Source organism: Cetorhinus maximus, chromosome 13 (assembly GCF_964194155.1).
Source record: "Cetorhinus maximus chromosome 13, sCetMax3.hap1.1, whole genome shotgun sequence".
NCBI lineage: Eukaryota > Metazoa > Chordata > Chondrichthyes > Lamniformes > Cetorhinidae > Cetorhinus > Cetorhinus maximus.
The window spans coordinates 74,717,381-74,736,275 of record NC_135891.1 but is presented as its reverse complement, the minus strand read 5'-3'; the positions used below and the strand labels follow the sequence as shown (position 1 = coordinate 74,736,275).

The 18,895-nt window shown below is 44.7% G+C and overlaps 1 protein-coding gene across 4 annotated transcripts in view; it reads right to left on the bottom strand.

Annotated features, from left to right (window-relative positions):
- The window catches only part of LOC144688707 (scaffold attachment factor B2-like), an 84,261-nt gene extending 68,349 nt beyond the window's left edge, over nucleotides 1-15,912 (bottom strand). For 3 of the 4 annotated variants that reach the window (XM_078555573.1, XM_078555575.1, XM_078555576.1), the window contains exons 1-3: nucleotides 15,699-15,903; nucleotides 13,393-13,480; nucleotides 11,715-11,776 (exon numbers count right to left, since the gene is read on the bottom strand). In XM_078555573.1, the coding sequence (XP_078411699.1) occupies nucleotides 11,715-11,776; nucleotides 13,393-13,480; nucleotides 15,699-15,851 (303 nt within the window). In that variant the 5' untranslated portion in view covers nucleotides 15,852-15,903. Of the gene's footprint in view, nucleotides 1-11,714; nucleotides 11,777-13,392; nucleotides 13,481-15,698 lie in introns of all 4 variants that reach the window. The other variant, XM_078555574.1, reaches the window with a different exon arrangement.
- Between the last annotated feature and the right edge of the window lie 2,983 nt (nucleotides 15,913-18,895).

Below are 18,895 nucleotides of genomic sequence, written 5' to 3'. Positions count from 1 at the left end.
GAGAGCTTTAAACTAAATAGTGGGGCGTGAGGGATCAAGTTAGGGAAAGTGTCTTAAGTTAAAAGGAGAGGATAAGGCAAGAGAGCAAGGTAGAAATATGGGAATTGATAATGAGTGTGGTCAGAAGGGACAGAGCGTAAAAACTTGAAGAGCGTGTCAACAGACAAAGCTAGAGGTTGCGAGAACAATAAAAGGACAAATTAAAGGCACTCTATTTGCACACAGCATTCAAAATAAGGTAGATGAATTGACGGCACAAATGGAAGTAAACAAATATGATCTAATCGCAATTATGGAGACATGGCTGCAGGGTGACCAGAGCTGGGAACTGAATATTCAAGGCTATTATTTAGGAAGGCTAGGCAAAGGGGAAAAGGAGGCACGGTAGCCTTGTTAATAATAAGAACATAAGAAATACGAGTTGCCACCCATTTGGCTCCTCAAGCCTGCCCCGCCATTCAATAAGGCCATGAATGATCTGCCCCAGGCCTCAACTCCTCTTTCGTGCCAGCTCCTCATAGCCCTCAATTCCCCGATATTTCAAAAATCTATCCACTTCCTCTTTAAATACTTAGTGATCTAGCTTCCACAACTCTCTGGGATAGAGAATTACAGGCATTCACTACCCTCAGAGAAGAAATTCTTTCGCATCTCAGTTTTAAATGAGTGTCCTTTCTTTAATTCTGTAACTATGTCCCCTAGTTCAAGATCCCCCCACTAGTGGAAATATCTTCTCAACATCTAGCCTGTCAAACCTCCTCAGAATCTTGTACGCTTCAACAAGATCACCCCTCATTCTTCTAAACTCTAATGAATAAAGGCCTAACCTGTTTAACGGTTCTTGATAAGTCAACCCCTTCATCCCAGGAATCAGCCTAGTGAATATCTTTTGAACTGCCTCCAATGCCACCATATGCTTTCTTAAACACGGGGACCAAAGCTGTACACTGTACTCCAGGTGCGGCCTCACCAACACCCTGTACAGTTGTAACAAGACTTCCCTATTTTTAAACTCCAACCCCCTAGCAATACAGGCCAAAATTCCATTTGCCTTAACTACTTGCTGTGCCTGCATGCTAACTTTTTGTGTTTCATGCACAAGAACATCCAGATCCCTCTGTGCTGCACTTTTTTTGGAGTGTCTCTCCATTTAAATAATAGTCTGCCTTTTGATTTTTCCTACCAAAGTGCATGACCTCACACTTTCCTACATTAAACTCCATCTGCCAAGTTTTTGCCCACTCACTCAACCTGTCTATATCCCCTTGCAGATTCCTTATGTCCTCATCACAACATGCCCTCCCACCTATTTTTGTATCATCAGCAAATTTGGATACATTGCACTCTGCTCCTCCTCCAAGTCATTAATATAGATAGTAAATAATTGAGGCCCTAGGACTGATCCTTGTGGCACTCCACTAGTTATGTCTTTCTAGCCTGAAAAAGACTAATTAATTCTGACTCTGTCTTTTGTGTGTTAACCAATCCTCAATCCATGCTAATACATTACCCCCAATACAGTGATCTCTTATCTTGTACAATAACCTTTTGTGTGGTACCTTATCGAATACCTTCTGGAAATCCAAGTACACTACATCTACCAGTTCCCCTTTATCAACTCTGCTTGTGATATCCAAAAAGAACTCGAGAAAATTTGTCAAACATGATCTCTCACAAAACCACGTTGACTCTGTTTGATTGTGTTAAGCCTTTCTAAATGTCCTATTTCTTGCTTCATAATGGACTCTAGCATTTTCCCACAGGCAGATGTTAGGCTGACTGGTCTATTGTTTCTGCTTTTTGTCTCCCTCCCTTCTTGAACAGAGGCGTCACATTAGCGGTTTTCCAATCCGCTGGGACCCTCCTGCAATCCAGCGAGTTCTGGAATATTTCCACCAATGCCTCTACTATCTCTGCAGCCACTTCCATTAAAACCCTTGGATGCAGGCCATTAAAACCCTTGGATGTAGGCCATCAAGTCCTGGCGACTTGCCTGCCTTTAGTCCCATTAGTTTGTCAAATACTTTGTCCCTCGTGATAGAGACTGTTCCAAGATCTTTCCTCCCATTAGCTCCTTGCTTATCTGATATCTTTGGGATGTTTATAGTATCCTCCGCCATGAAGACCGATGCAAAATATTGGTTTAAATTATCTGCCAATTCCCTGTTCCCCATTATCAATTCTCCAGTCACATCCTCCAAGGGCCCCAGGCTCATTTTGGCCACTCCCTTTCGTAGAATGGATGAGATCAGTATAGTAGTGAGAGGGGTCCTTAGACTGAGAGATCAAGAAGTAGAATCAGTTTGGGTGGAGCTAAGAAACAGCAAGGGGCAACAAGCCCTATAGCATAGTATAAATCAGGGAATTAGAGGTGCACTTAACAAGGGTAATACAGTTATCATAAGGGACTTCAATCTACATTCAGACTGAGTAAACCAATCAGCACTAATGCTGTGGAGGGCGAATTCCTGAAATGTATACAAGATGGTTTTCTAAAATAGTATGTTGAGGAACCAACTACAGAATGGGCTATTTTAGATCTAGTATTGTGTAATGAGAAAGTGCTAATTAAGAATCTCACTGTAAAGGAGCCTCTACCGAACAGTGACCATAATATGATAGAATTTTACATTTAAGTTTGAAAGTGATGTAGCTCAATCCGAAACTAGGGTCTTAAATCTAAACAAAGAAAACTACGAAGGTGTGAGGGGCAAATTGACTCTAGTAGACTGGGAAACTACATTGCATGACAGGCAATGGCTGGCATTTAAAGATTTAGTACTTGGTTTACAACAAACTTACATTACTTTGAGGTGCAAAAACCCAGCAGGAAAGGTGACCCAACCATGGCTATCAAGAGAAGTTAAAGAGTGCATTAGATCAAAGGAAGAGGCATTTAAGTTGTGAACAAGGGTAGCAAGCCTGAGGATTGGGAGCATTTTAGAACTCAGAAAAGGAGGACCAAGAAACTAATGAAGAAAGAGAAAATAGAATATGAAAGAGAAACATAAAAACAGACTGTAAAAGCTTCTATCGGTGTGTACAAAGAAAAAGATTAGCAAAGACAAATATGGGCTTACTACAGGCAGGGACAGGAGAGTTTATAATGGAGAATAAGGAAATGGCAGAGACACCAAAGAAAGACTTTGTATCTGTCTTCATGAAGGAAAATACAAAAACCTCCCATGAATCCTGGAGAACCAATAGACTAGCGAGAACTGAAAGAAATTAGTTTTAGTAAAAAAAGTGTTGGGAGAAATTAATGGGGCTAAAAATTGATAAATTCCCCTGGACCTGATGAGCTACATCCCAGAGTAGTGAAAGAGGTGAGTGTATAGGCAGTGGATTCATTGGTGGTCATCTTCCAAAATTCTACACATTCTGGAACAGTTTCTGCACATTGGAAGGTAGCAAATCTAAGAAAGGAGAGAGAGAGAAAACAGGGAACTACAGACCCGTTAGCCTGACATCAATATGAGGGAAAAATGCGAGCATCTATTCCAAAGGATGTCATAACTGGGCACTTAGAAAATAATGGTTGGATTGGGCAGAGTAAACATTGATTTGTGAAAGGGCAATCAAGTTCGACAAACCTGTTGGAAGTTTTTTGTGGATGTAACTAGCAGAATAGACAAGGGGGAACCAGGGATGTGGTGTATTTGATTTTCAGAAGGCTTTCGATAAAGTCCCACACAGGAGGATAGTAAGCAAATATAGAGTGCATGGGATTGGGGATAATATGCTGGCATGGATTAGTGGTTAACAGACAGAAAACAGAGAGTAGGAACAAATGGGCCATTCTCAGGTTGGCAGGCTGCAACTAGTGGGGTACCACAAGGGTCAGTACTTGGGGCTCAGTTAATCACGATCTATATCAATGATTTGGATGTGGAGACCAAATATGATATTTCCAGATTCACTGATGATACAAAACTAGGTGGGAATGAAAGTTGTGAGGAGGATGCAAAGAGGCTTCAAGGGGATTTAGACAGACTAAGTGAGTGGGCAAGAACATGGCAGACGGAATATAATGTGGAAAAATGTGAAGTTAGCCACTTTGTTAGGAAAAACAGAAATGCAGAGTATTTCTTAAATGGTGAGAGGTTGGGAAGTGTTGGTGTCCAACGGGACCTGGATGTCCTTGTTCATAAATCACTGAAAGCTAACCTGCAGGTACAGCAAGCAATTAGGAAGGCAAATGGTATGTATCTCTTGAATTCTCTCCCTCAGGGGACTGTGGAGGGTTGGACATTGAGTATATTCAAGACAGAGTATTGATAGATGTCTACATATTAAAGATAAAGGGATAGTGCAGGAAATAGCGTTGAGGTAGATCAGCCATAAATGGCCTACTCCTGTGCTATTTCTTATGTTCTAAACCTTCCATCCATGACTTTGTTACCTCCAGACTTGACTATTCCAACGTACTCCTTGCCAGTCTCCCACATTCTACCTTCCGTAAACTTCAGGTCATTCAAAACTCTGCTGCCAACGTCCTTACTTGCATTAAGTCCTGTTCACTCATCGCCCCTCTGCTCGCTGACCTACATGGGCTCTGTTTAAGCAACCACTCGATTTCAAAATTCTCATCCAACCCCACCACCCACCGAGATATCTATATGCTTGAATTCTGGCCTCTTGAGCATCTATGATTTTCATCCCTACACAGTTTAAGGCATAGCCACCAATGGTAAAGGCGCTAAGTTCTGGAATTCCCTCTCTCAATCTGTCTCTCTCTAACTCCTTTAAGACACTTCATTGTTACTTTGACAAAGCTTGTTGTCCATTTCCCTAATATCTCCTTGTGTGGCTCAATATTAAATTTTGCTTCATTATTCTCCTTTGAAGTACCTTGGATGCTGTATTACATTAAAACTGTTGTATAAATATGAGTTACTGCTGTTCATCCTTCAGTTGAGAAAGGGCTAACAAGTTTGTTATTATACTTCCACCATAAGATGGTGTGGAAACTGTGGAAACCCAGTATCACAAGGCCTATTATTGTGACACATTCTTGAGGTGGCACTGTAACTTCTCCGAAAATAAGCCTAGCTAAAAGAACAGCTCATCGGAGATCTGGTATATGTCCATCAGGCTCTAGCACCAGAAATAAGAGGGTACTGAGTAGAAATGTCTTAAATATGTCCAAGGGTGGCCTTAAAATGGACCTTTCAGCAATCCAACTAAAGTCAAAGATAGCAGAAGCAGTTAATGGCAAGCGCCCTGGATGCTTCAAGATAGCAGCACAACTATGAGAGTAGAAGCTCTTTCACATTTATCAGTCATTTCCAACCAAGTGGTCAAAATTAAGACACACTCAGGCTTGTCAAGGTTAAATGACTGGGCCACCTTAATTTGTGTAGTCTGGGGATGCGATTTAAACAAAAAATGAAGGAACTCTGCATAAACAGACCTGTGGGACCTAATTCCTATTTAAACTCCCTCTCTGCAGGTATTTATAGCCTGGCAAGATCGTGTTGCACTTAATGGGAAGTCTTACTATTTCCCAAATAATCACAAATTTGCCTGTCAGTACTTAAAACATTCTAGTCTTAGGTATGTCCCCTTGAGGAATAATTAGGAAAGTCTAAAAACAGAGTCTGGTGAAACTGAAATCGAAGAAATTTGTTTTGTGAATCAAATGTACAAAGTCAGCCAGGAAAAATCAAAATTGGAACCACGGTCAAGTAAAGGAGTAAAATAGTGACAGAGATCAGTTAACCACAGGGGATGAGAGAAGTATTAAGAGCTCCATTAGTCAGAGACAACAGTTAAGCCAATAAACTACATGCGCTTAAGAGACAAGCTCTTGATAACAAGGGCTATCAAGAAAAGAGGAATAAGATCATAATGACAGATTTATCATGCCAACATATTAATAAACACAAACTTGGTAGACAGAGACACTGCTAACTCAAAGAACCAGGTTATACAAGCTCCTGAAATCTTTGCTAAATGTTGTAAACTTATCACAAAAGTAACAATCTAGGCTCTTGATACACCCAACTGACTCATTGTTCAAGGTTGTTATAATGTTATCGAAACGAACCTTGTTGGCTTCATATTAATCATGGACACGGCAAAATATCAACTCTTAACAGGTACAGCTGTTGATGCTGAATTACAGTAAAAAGTTTGAGCTGCTTTTGTAACCTTATATTAATTCTGTTGGTTAATATCTCAGTACCTTGTGTATTATTTAACATTAGGATGTTACCAATTGTAATTTCCTAAGTGAGTTAATAAAGAAATGTTAGTTCACAATTTCATGGTGTCACTTTTTCTAACAATGTTGAGGTAATTCACTCAAAAGCCTATAATTATCCGATAGGTGGCTGGTAGTGTAAATGTTAATACCACCAGGGCCAGATGATGTCAGCCAGTTCAATGAGCCAAATTCAGGCATCTGTAGCGTTCCTCTAAATAAGATATGCTGAATTCCTAGATTGATCTTTGCCAAGGAGTTAAAGTGAAGAGGTTGGATACATCTCGTACTTTGAGATATTAAACATATGGCCCATGAGGTGGTTATAAAAGTTCCTATGGCATTCTTTGAAGAACAGGTTGTCTTGCCCAACATTTAAGTCCTCAAGCAACCCCACCAAAAAACAGACTAACCAATGATTCACCACTCTGCTGCTCAGCAAAGAGTTAGCTGTGCTGCTTAACTGTGCACAAAGTGGCTAACACATTTGCATACAAACATCAGTGACCACGCTTTAAATCTGTTAAACTGATAGTAAAGCACACAGTAAAGGATCTACATCTTTGACATTTCTTGTAGGATTTATTGGTTTACTGATCCCAATGATCTTACTTTTTGTTTCTACATTCACTACCTTAAGTGTAGATGGAAGGGGAGAGATAGAGCAGAGGGAAAACGGAAACAAAATAATGAGGAAGCAAGATAGCAATGACTGCAATACAGAGTTCACATTCGCAAAAGGTGAGACAGGGTGCACATACAGGACAACAGTACACAGGAGTCGAATGGACAGCACCCGATTGTAGAAGTCAAAAGCAAAAGTGCGCAAGTGGGATAGAGTTTCAATCATAACTAGGAGGCATACAGTGAGAATCTGTAAACATATACAGCAGATAAAATCAAAAGCAAGCACAAAGGGAGGGAGGAAGAGAGTCCAAGAGAGAAGCTTTGTTTCTCAATTCAAAAATCACAACCCAAGTTATCTAGGAATCCAAATTATTTTAGCATTAAATTCTTATGTTACTTCATTAAAATTACTGCATAATTCAATAATTTAGTATTAAAAAATGACTGAATTACATGCAGCAGACTGTATATTAGGATCAGATTTTAACTCCCACTACGGGGCAGAAACAGAAGCAGGTGGGTGCAGAATTTCACACCACTGGCCCTGTATCAGTTCCCCAACCTCAATCGCACCCCCGGGCCATTTTATGAGATGGGCTGGGGTGGGGGGCAGCAATGGAGGCCAAGCAGCAAAAGCCATTTTTTATTTTAAAAGTGGAAAAGTTAGAGAGAGGATACCTGCATTTTGGGGCATACTCTTCCTCAACTACCTACAAGAGCATCCTGCAGCTGCTCCAAGCTGGGGGGCCACACCATCCTTATATAGACGGTGAGGTCACCCTGACCTGGCCAAATTGGGAAAAATCACAAGTGAGTAATTGTTAAACAACGTGCAGGCTTCTAATCTCCCTTTGAGCCTGACGGCAAGATCCTGAAGCCCACAGGAAAATCCTGTCCCTAACTTCAACCAGAGGCATATTTTAAAATTTCTGCCACTCATTGAAGGTGGTTTCTGGTCTGTGACACTACCAGATCTGAGTACACCAGAGAGAAAAAATCCCAATTCTTCCAATAATTGAACACCCTGTTGAATGCCAACCCATGAAAATTGACCAGTAAACATAGCATGTATAATATAAACCACCTATAAAAGTTTAAACAGTTCTGCATAAATGAAAATATTATTCATCTCTGGAAAACATTTGCTAGAGAGAACTACAGCTTTATTTTGCGCCTGAGGTAGCTGAATTTGTTTTATTTAACAACATAAACCTTGAACTTTATCTAGGCTAACTTTACCCATCAGAGGTAAAAGCAAAAAACTGCGGATGCTGGAAATCCAAAACAAAAACATAAATACCTGGAAAAACTCAGCAGGTCTGGCAGCATCTGTGGAGAGGAGCACAGTTAACGTTTAGAGTCCGCATGACTCTTCAACAGAATTAAGGAAAAATAGAAAAGGGGTGAAATATAAGCTGGTTTGGGAGGTGGGGGTTTGGGACAAGAAGAGCTGGATAGAGGGCCAGTGATAGGTGGAGATAACCAAAAGATGTCACAGACAAAAGGACAAAGAGGTGTTGAAGGTGGTGATATTATCTAAAGGAATGTGCTAGTTAAGGGTAGAAAGCAGGGCGAGCAAGGTACAGATAGCCCGAGTGGGGGTGGGGTGGGGTGAAGGTAAAGAAGCCACGCCCAGCTGCCGAAACCAGGTAAGTTTAAAGGTCAAGCCAAGATTAAAGGTCTTTGACAAACCAGGGAGATGGTAAGTGGGTGGGATTTGGGGAGTGGGGTTGGGTCAGTAGAACAGTTATCCAGAAGCTAGAAGTGGTTTTAATTCTAACTTTTTCTGGGTAACTATTGCTCTATGGCAGTTGGAAACATCCAAAGGTTGCAATTCAAATTGAATTACTGGATGGTTTCCAGTTCAAGGCATATGCCCAAACTAAGTTTAAACTTCCTAGGCAATTGCCTGGGAACCTCGGTGGGGCAGGGGATATCCTCCAGGGTCGCTGCCCTACAGCTCAAAAGTTGCAGCCCATTGTGGCAAGTAGTTCAACTTACATAATGCCTTTTAATATTAAGCAGCTTGGGAGTTTTTCCTCAGTTGTACTCAGAACTGCTACAGTCAGAGACTAGAAACCTCTGATTGAAATAGGGACAGGATTTTCCTGTGGTCTTCAGGACCCCCATCAGGGTCAAAAGGAGGATCAGAAGTCTGCACGGTGTGTTTAATAATCACTCACTTGTGATCTTGCCCAATTTGGCCAGGTCAGGATGAACTCACCATCTACATAAAGATGGTGGTTGAACTTCAGGGGGTGGCGACGGCACAGTGGTATTGTCACTGGACTAGTAATCCAGGTACCCAGGGTAATGCACCTGGATTTGAATCCCACCACGATATATGGTGGACTTTGAATTCAATAAAAATCTAATGAGGACCATGAAACCACTGTTGATTGCTGTAAAAATCCATCTGGTTCACTAATGTCCTTTAGGGAAGGAAATCTGTTCTTACCTGGTCTGGCCTACACGTGACTCCAGACCCACAGCAATGTGGTTGACTCTTAAATGCCGTGAGCCACTTAGTTGTATCAAACTGCTACATAGTCACAAAAAACGGAATGAAACCGGACAGACCACCCGGCATCGACGTAGGCACCAGAAATGACATCGGCAATCTCAGCCCTGTCGGCCTTGCAAAGTCCTCCTTACTAACATCTGGGGGCTAGTACCAAAATTGGGAGAGCTGTCTCACAGACTAGTCAAGCAAATGCCTGACAGTCATCCTCACGTAATCATATCTTGCAGATAATGTCCCAGACACTGCCATCACCATTCCCTGGGTATGTCCTGTCCTACCAGCAGGACAGACCTAGCAGAGGTGGCAGCACAGTGGCATACAGTCAGGAGGGAGTCGATCTGGGAGTCCTCAACATAGACTCAGGACCCCATGAAGTCTCATCTGGTCAAACATGGGCAACCTCCTGCTGATTACCATCTAGAAGGACAAGGGCAGCAGGCACATGGGAACAGGAGGAGACAGAGAGGGATCATCCACTTGGCACTTCCGGTTGAAGAGAGTTGCAAGTACTTCAGCTGGGCTCTTCCATCGAGGATGGAGATATTTGTGGAGTCTGCTCCTCCTGTTGGTTGTTTAACTGTCATCAACATTCACAACTGGATACGGCAGGACTGCAGAGCTTTGATCTGATCCACTAGCTGTGGAATCACTTAGCTCTGTCTATAGCATATCACTTCTGTTGTTGAGCATGGATGTGTTGTAGCTTTACCAGGTTGGTATCTCATTTTTAGGTGTGACTGGTGCTGCTCCTGGCATGCTTTCTTGCATTTCTCATTGAACTGGGGTGTCTTTCAGGATTACCACTAAGATTTCCCACTCACAGTCCTAAACCTGGATCAGGTACCTCACTTACTGGTAATGGTAGAGCATGGGACATGCCGGGCCATGAGGTTACAGATTGTGGTTGAATATAATTTGGCTGCCACTGATGACCCACAGCGCCTCATGGATGCCTAGTTGAGCTGCTAGGTCTGTTCTAAATATATCCCATCAGTATGGTGGTAACACCACACAGCATGATGGAGGATGTCCTCAATGTGAAGGCGAGCCTTCATCTCCACAAGGACTGTGAGGTGGGCATGCCCATCAATACTGCCATGGACAGATGCATCAGCAGTTGGTAGATTGGTGAAGGCAAGGTCCAGTAGGTTTCTCCTTCTTCTTGATTCAACTGACACCTGCTGCTGACCCTGTCCGGCAGATACGCCCTTCAGGGCTCAGCCAGTTTGAGCACTGGTGGAGCTCTCGAGCCACTCTGGCTGACAGGAACTGAAGTCCCCCACCAGAGTACATTCTGTTCCTTTTTTATCCTGAGAGTATTCAATATGGAGGAGCAGTGATTCACCAGCTGAGGGAAGGAGGAGGTCATAATCAGCAGGATGTTTTCTTGCCAATGTTTGCCTGATGCCTTGAAACATCATGAAATCCGCAGTCAATTTTGAAGTCTCACACAGCCACTCCCTCCCAACTATGTACCACTATGCCGCCACCTTTGATGGATCTGCCATGTCATTGTAGCAGAACATTTTTTAAAAATATGCATTCATGAGGTGTAGGTACACTCACCCATCAAGCCTTTAAGAAATAAAACAAGCATAATAAAACATCACCAAAGTTTGAATGCTTGTTTTGGAAATGTACCACAAGAAGGTGTCACATACTGCCGCTAATCTTCAGTTGTGAAACTGCACACAGATCCAGAATAAGATAGACTTTTTTAAAAGCCACTGAGATAGATAATTTGGAACATTCTATTCATAAAGCTGTACACAACTCTTGTGACCAACCTTCAAAGTTGACCTTTTATGCTCAAGTAGAGGAAGAGACAATGGAGTGCATCATGGCAAAGGCAGGAGAAATTTTAACTAAAACATTTGAAGGAACGTCTTCAAAAATATAGCTGTGGAAACGAAACGTGGAGTGCAAGTAGTCAGTTAGCTGTGAATAAATATTGCTATGAAACAGTTATTTGAAATACCAGTGCTGTGAAATAAGAGCATAAGAAACAGGAGCAGGAGGCCATTTGGTCCCTCGAGCCTGCCCCACCATTCAATAAGATCATGATTGATCTGATTGTAGCCTTAGCTCCATTTTCCAGTCTGCCCGCCATAACCTTCAACTCCCTTGTAGATCAAAAATCTGTCTAACTCAGCCTTGGGTATCCCAGCCTCCACTGCTCTCTGTGGTAGAGAATTTCGAAGACTAATACCCTCTGAGAAAAAGTTCCTCCTCATCTCTGTCTTAAATGGGAGACCCCTTATTTTGAAACTGTACCCCTAGTTCTAGATACGCTCAGAAGCGAAATCATCCTCTCTGCATTACTCTGTCAAGCCCCTCAGGATCTTATGTTTCACTTGCCTGCTTTCCACCAAAATCATCTTCTGCATAGTCTTCGGTCTCACAACCCTCAGCTCTGCATCCTGAAGAACAAACACGTAAAAAACACGGTAATTGCATTTTTATTTTCCAGGAGTAATCATGTCTTATTGTGGACTGGACGATGGAGTGCACTAAAGCTACTAACTAGTTCGGGACAAAATCAATAGTCACTTAGACAAATGCAGGTAATTAAGGAAAGCCATTAAGGGATAATCATGCTTAACTAATTTGCTGGAGTTTCTTGAGAAGGTAATAGAGAAGGTTGTTGGAGGAGACACTTTTGATGTGGTGTATATGGATTTTCAAAAGGCATTTGATACAGTGCCACAAAACAGATTTGTGAGCAAATTTCTACCTCATGAAAGAAAAGGGAGAATAGGCACTTGGATAAGAAATTGGGCGAGTGACAGGAAACAGTAATGGTTAATAGATATTTTTCAGATCGGAGGAAGGTCTGTAGTGGAGTTCCCCAGGGGTCAGATTGGGACCCTTGCTCTTCCTAATATACATTAAAGACCTGGGCTGTGGTGCTCAGGGCATGATTTCAAAATTTGCAGGCGATACAAAGATTGGAAACATTGTCAACTGTGATGAGGATAGTCTTGAACTTCAAAAGGGTGTAGACATGTTGGTGGATTGGCAGACAAGTGGCAGATGAAGTTCAATACAGAGAGGTGCAACGCGATTCATTTTGGCAGGAAGAATATGGAGAGACAGTGTAAAATAAAGAGGAACTCTAAAGGAAGTGCAAGATCAGAGGGATCTCGGTGTACATGCACACAAGTCATTGTTGATGGCAGGGCATGTTGAGAGCAGTTAATTAAGTATCTGCTGCTTTATTAATAAGGCATTGAGTACAAGAGTAAGGATATCATGTTGAACTTGTATAAGACACTAGTTAGGCCTCATCAGGAGCACTGCATCCAGTTCTGGGCACCAGACTTAAGGCTGTGAAGGCATTGGCGCGAGTACAGAGGAGATTCACAAGAATAATTCCCAGGATGAAGAACTGTAGCTAAGACAAGTTGAAGAGGTTGGGACTATTTTTCTTGGAGAAAAGAAGGCTGAGAGGTGACTTAATAGAGGTATTCAAGATCCTGAGGGGCATGGACAGGCTAAATAGTGAGAAACTGCTCCCCCTTAAGGGAGCATCAAGAACGAGAGGGCACAAATTCAAATTAATTGGCAAAAGGAGAAAAAGTGATGTGAGGTAACATTTTTTCACCCAGAGTGTGGCTGGAGTCTGAAGCGAATTCCCTGAAAGGGTGGTGGAGGCAGCTTCAATCAAGATATTCAAAAGGGAATTAGATTGCTATCTGAAGAGAATGTGCAAGGTTACAGTGATAAGGCAAGGGAGTGGGACTAGGTAGAATGCTCTTTCAGAGAGCCAGTTCAGGCTTGATGGGCTGAACGGCACTGTAAAGATTCTGTGAACTGCTGACTGCTGCCAGTTGGGCATAAATGTAACCCATACTGATTCAAAGTATCCTCTTCTCCCAATTGCAAGGGTGCCAAGGATGGCCAATGTAGGAAGAGGAACTGTCAATTGAAACTAACAGGATCCTTAAAAACTTCCCACGCTTCAGTTCAACAAGCTAACATAAAAATATACCTTAGTAAAAATTATCTGTATCTGGCAAGTGTATTTTTCTCCTACCTTTGCCCATTTTCTTTGATGTTCTACTGCTGGGGGTCTCTGAGCCGACTGAAATTTCATCAGGATTTCCTCCTTCCTCTTGTATTACCTGAAGACAGCAATCAAATCATTAGTAAGAGGCAAAAACAAAAAAATTTATACAGTGCCATCATATTCCAGAAACTTAGAGGTCAGGTGCACCTAATAATGATTCCAGGTGATAGATTTCAGCAGTGCCATAGGTACAAATATCAGTACAACAGGAGATCCAATGAAGGAAATAAGGGGGAAAGAAAGTTGATGAGAAAATATCAGCAGGTAACATAAAAAGAACCCAAAAGTCTTTTATAAACATAAAAATAAAAGGGCAGTCAAAGGAAGGGTCGGGCTGATGAGGAACCAAAAGGACATCTTTGGGGCAAACAGCATGGCTAAAGTACTAAATGAGTCTTCATGAAAGAAGAGAATGCTGCTAATGTAGCAGTAAAGCAGGTAGTAGATTTAGAACATACCCTAAATAGGATAAAAATTGGTAAAAAGGAGGTACTTCAAAGGTTGGCATTCCTCAAAGTAGAAAGGTCACCATAAGGCCAGATGGAATCCATCCTAGATTACCAAGGGTTGTAAGAGTGGAAATGGCAGAGGCTCTGTTCACGATCTTTCCATCCTCCTTCTCTAATGCTGTGCTGCAAGAGGACTGAAGGATTGCAACCATTATTTTATTCATTCATGAGATGTGGGCCTCGCTGGCTTGGCCAGCATTTATTGCCCATTCCTACCTGCCCTTGAGAAAGCCTTCTTGAACCCCTGCAGTCCATACAGTGTCGGTACACCCAAAGTGCTGTTCGAGACGGAATTCCAGGATTTTGACCCAGTGACATCAGAAGAACGGCGGTATATTTTCAAGTTAGGATAGAGAGCAGCTTGGAGGAGAACTTGCAGGCAGTGGTGTTCCCATGTGTCTCTTGTCATGGAGTGTTACAGCACAGAGGATATTGGTAGTGGGGGATTCAGTGATGGTAATGCCATTAAATGTCAAGGGGTGATAGTTAGATTCTCTCTTGTTGGAGATGGTCATTGCCTGGCACTTGTGTGGCGCGAATGTTACTTGCCACTTGTCAGCCCAAGCCTGGATATTGTCCAGGTCTTGCTGTGTTTGGACATGGACTGCTTCAGTATCTGAGGAGGCATGAATGGTGCTGAACTGTGTGCAGTCATCATTTTCCCTTAGAGTGAAGAAATTTCTCATCTCAGTCCTAAATAATCATCCCTTAATCCTGAAACTGTGCCATCTTGTTTTAGATTCCACAACCAGGGGAAACAAGCCCACCCACCCCCCACAAACCCTCCCCCATCCATTCTCACTGCTCCGCCCCCCCCTTCCCCACACCTCTCCGCGCCCCCCTTCCCCACCCCGCTCCACCCCCCCCCGCTCCGCCCCCCCTCGCTCCACCCCCACCTTCCCCACCCCTCTCCGCCACCCCCCCTTCCCCGCCCCTCTCCGCCCCCCCCTTGCCCACCCCTCTCCGCCCCCCCCTTCCCCACCCCTCCCCGCCCCTCTCCGCCCCACACCCCTTGCCCACCCCTCTCCGCCCCCCCTTGCCCACCCCTCTCCGCCCCCCCTTGCCCACCCCTCTCCGCGCCCCCCTTGCCCACCCCTCTCCGCCCCCCCCTCCCCACCCCTCCCCACCCCTCTCCGCCCCCCCTTCCCCACCCCTCTCCGCCCCCCCCTCTCCGCCCCCCCCCTCTCCGCCCCCCCCTTGCCCACCCCTCTCCGCCCCCCCTTGCCCACCCCTCTCCGCCCCCCCCTTGCCCACCCCTCTCCGCCCCCCCCTTGCCCACCCCTCTCCGCCCCCCCCTTGCCCACCCCTCTCCGCCCCCCCTCCCCACACCCCTTCCCCACCCCTCTCCGCCCCCCCGCCCCCTTCCCTCTGCCTTCTCTGCCCCCTTCCCTCTGCCCTCCTACCCCCGCCCCTCCCATCCCCTCTGCCCTCCTACCCCCGCCCCTCCCATCCCCTCTGCCCTCCTACCCCCGCCCCTCCCATCCCCTCTGCCCTCCTACCCCCGCCCCTCCCATCCCCTCTGCCCTCCTACCCCCGCCCCTCCCATCCCCTCTGCCCTCCTACCCCCGCCCCTCCCATCCCCTCTGCCCTCCTAACCTCTCCGCCCCCCCCATCCCCTCTGCCCTCCTAACCTCTCCGCCCCCCTACTCTATCCACCCCTCTCCACCTCCTCCAGCCCCTCCCCACCCCCTCTGGTCCCTCCCCCTGCACCCTCCCGCCCCCTTCTCACCTCCCCTTCCCCCCTCCTGTACCCCCCCATCTCACCTGCCGGAGACGCTCCGTCAGAACGCTTTTGTTTCCGTTGGTATCTAGATTTCTCTTTTTCAACTCTGCTTTCAAATCCACCACCCTGAGCTCGGTGATCCTGCGTAGGTCACCCTCGGTGACGGAAACTCCGTCCCCGCTCTCGTCCGCCATTGCAGCCTCTCCGCTCACAAACAGCAGCTTCAAAATGGCGCCCGGACTCCCTTCCACGGTCGATATTGCGCATGCGCTCCGCCCTGTGAAGCGTCGCCACTGCGCAGGCGTCAATCTCCCGACTCTCTCGGCCTCTGCAGATATTTGGACAATCCCCTCTCACCAATGTGCTCTGCCTAAAGACAGCTCCTTGGCTCATAGCAGACTTTCCATGTCTCTATATCCTAATCCATTCTTTCCATTTGCCAATAATTTTCTTCAGTTTTCAAGCCATCCAACATTGATGTTTTTTTTTCCACTTCTGCTTTGAATCTTATAAGTCCTCTCAAAATCTGCCCTGACCAGTCCCCTCTGCCTTTTCGTAATTACGTTCAGCAAATCTCTTTGTTCGTTCTCTCTCCCCAGCACTTCATCATTTGTTACTTTTTCTGCCCAGCTGACCCTTTCCATTTTCCTCCAACCCCACATTTCAAAGCTACTTAACAATTTGGTCTCCTCTTTCTGTAAAGTCCACATTTCATTTTCATGCAAAACAACAGTCCAAATCAAACTCTTTATATGTCCCTTTTTGAACTTGTTATTTATCTTTCCAGTTAGTAACCATCTCTACTTACTAAATATAGTCTTTCCCATTGCTATTCTTGTTCTTGTTTCTTTGTTACATCTTCCATCTGCAGATATTATCCTTACTAAATATTGGAATTCTTGCACCTGCCCTAGTTCTTTTCCTTCTATGAATATATGAACATTTTTTGATGATTTTGAGATTTGCACCACTTTGGTTTTGCCAATATTCACTTTCATTCCAAAGTTCATGCCTGTTGTTATTAGTCTATCAACGAGTGCTTGCTATAAATGCTTTGTCATCTGCAAATCTAATTGATGTTATCATTTGCTCCCCAATCTTAACACCAGGTTCCGTGTCTTTCAACGCTTCTTTAATCATTCCTTCTGCATAGACATTGAAGAAGACTGGTGATAAACAACACACTTGTTGAACTCCTCTTCCAATTATACATGGTTCTGATTTTCTATTGACTACTCTTACTGTTGCTGTTTATCCCGTGTACAGATTTCTTATGAGTCACCTATTTCCCCAGTTAGCTCCAATGCCATACAGCACTGTCAAGAGCTTAATCCAGTCAATCTGATCAAATGCTTTTCAAAATCTTCAAAACAACATATCCAGGAGGAAAAGGCAGTTCGGACCAGTACTCTTATTTCCCAATTTTTACTGGTGTTCCATGTTAAGGATAGTTCCTCTCCAAACTCTAAACTGTGTTCAATCACTAATCTTGAAATGCCAAATGCTTCTCTCATCACTCTTCCTAGCTGGAATTCAAACTGGTTATCTCCAACATAGTCCTGCGCCTTCCCACCCACTCTCTTTGTTACAATTCTCAGCACAACCTTCAATTCATGAGCAATCAGACTAATTGAACAAAAGTCAAAACAACAGCATGCCTTTGGCTTCTCTCTTAGAGTAACCTTTATTGTCTGCATGAAGTCCTCTGGCCATTCTCCTGATAAGTAAACAGCTTAAATGTTTTTAATCAACTCCATAGGTACTTAATCTATTCCAGCCGCTTTTCCAGTTTTTATCTCATTTATTTATTTTTTTTTTGTAAAAATATACTTTATTCATAAAATATCTTCAATCACATTCCAAACCATTTCAAAAACAACATTACAAGGGTACAATCCAGGTTAAACTTTTACAAAATGTATCACCAGGTGCATCAGTACAAACAATATTACAATCATTTACAGCCTTTCATTTTGATCTGTACAGCCCGAGGGGCTCTAAACAGTTCCCAGTCTCTCGGTGCGCTGTGGTAGAAAGGTCTTAGACAGCGACCCTTCCCCATTGCGCCTTTGCGGCAGCTGCCCCAAGCTTTAGTGCGTCCCTCAGCACGTAGTCCTGGACTTTGGATTGTGCCAGTCCGCAACAATCGGTCGGGGACAACTCTTTGCGCTGGAAGACCAACAAGTTTCGGGCAGACCAAAGCGCGTCTTTCACCGAGTTGATGATCCTCCAGCTGCAGTTGATGTTTGTCTCGGTGTGTGTCCCTGGGAACAGCCCGTAGAGCACAGAGTCCTGTGTCACAGAACTGCTCGGGATGAACCTCGACAGCAACCACTGCATCTCTCTCCAGACTTTCTTTGCAAAGGCACAATCCACAAGGAGGTGAACAACGGTCTCTTCCCCACCACAGCCACCTCGAGGGCAACGTGCAGAGGGGGTGAGCCTCCTGGCGTGTAGGAAGGATCTGACGGGGAGGGCCTTTCTCACCACCAGCCAAGCTACGTCTTGGTGCTTGTTGGAAAGTTCTGGCGATGAGGCATTCTGCCAAATGACTTTGACAGTCTGCTCGGGGAACCATCCCACAGGGTCCACCCTCTCCTTTTCCCTCAGGGCCTCTAGGACGTTACGTGCTGACCACTGCCTGATGGACTTGTGGTCAAAGGTGTTTTTCTGCATAAATTTTTCCACCAGGGACAGGTGGTACGGCACGGTCCAACTACTTGGAGCGTTCCGCGGCAGCGTGGCCAGACCCATCCTTCGCAACACCGGGGACAGGTAGAACCTCAGCACGTAGTGACACTTGGTGTTTGCGTACTGAGGGTCTACGCACCGCTTGATGCAGCCGCACACAAAGGTGGCCATCAGTATGAGGGCGATGTTGGGCACGTTTTTTCCCCCTTTATCTAGAGGCTTGTACATCGCGTCCCTGCGGACACGATCCATTTTCGACCTCCAGATAAAGCGGAAGATGGCTCGAGTGATCGCCGTCGCGCAGGAGTCTGGAATGGGCCAGACCTGCGCCACGTACAGCAACAGCGAGAGTACCTCACACCTGATGACCAGGTTCTTACCCGCAATGGAGAGGGAGCGTCGCTCCCACATGCCCAGTTTCCTTTTCACCATAGCCACTCGCTCCTTCCAGTTTCTAACGCATGCCCCGGTCCCTCCGAACCATATCCCCAGCACCTTCAGGCCGTCAGCCCTGACAGTGAAGGGGACAAAGGATCGGTCAGCCCAG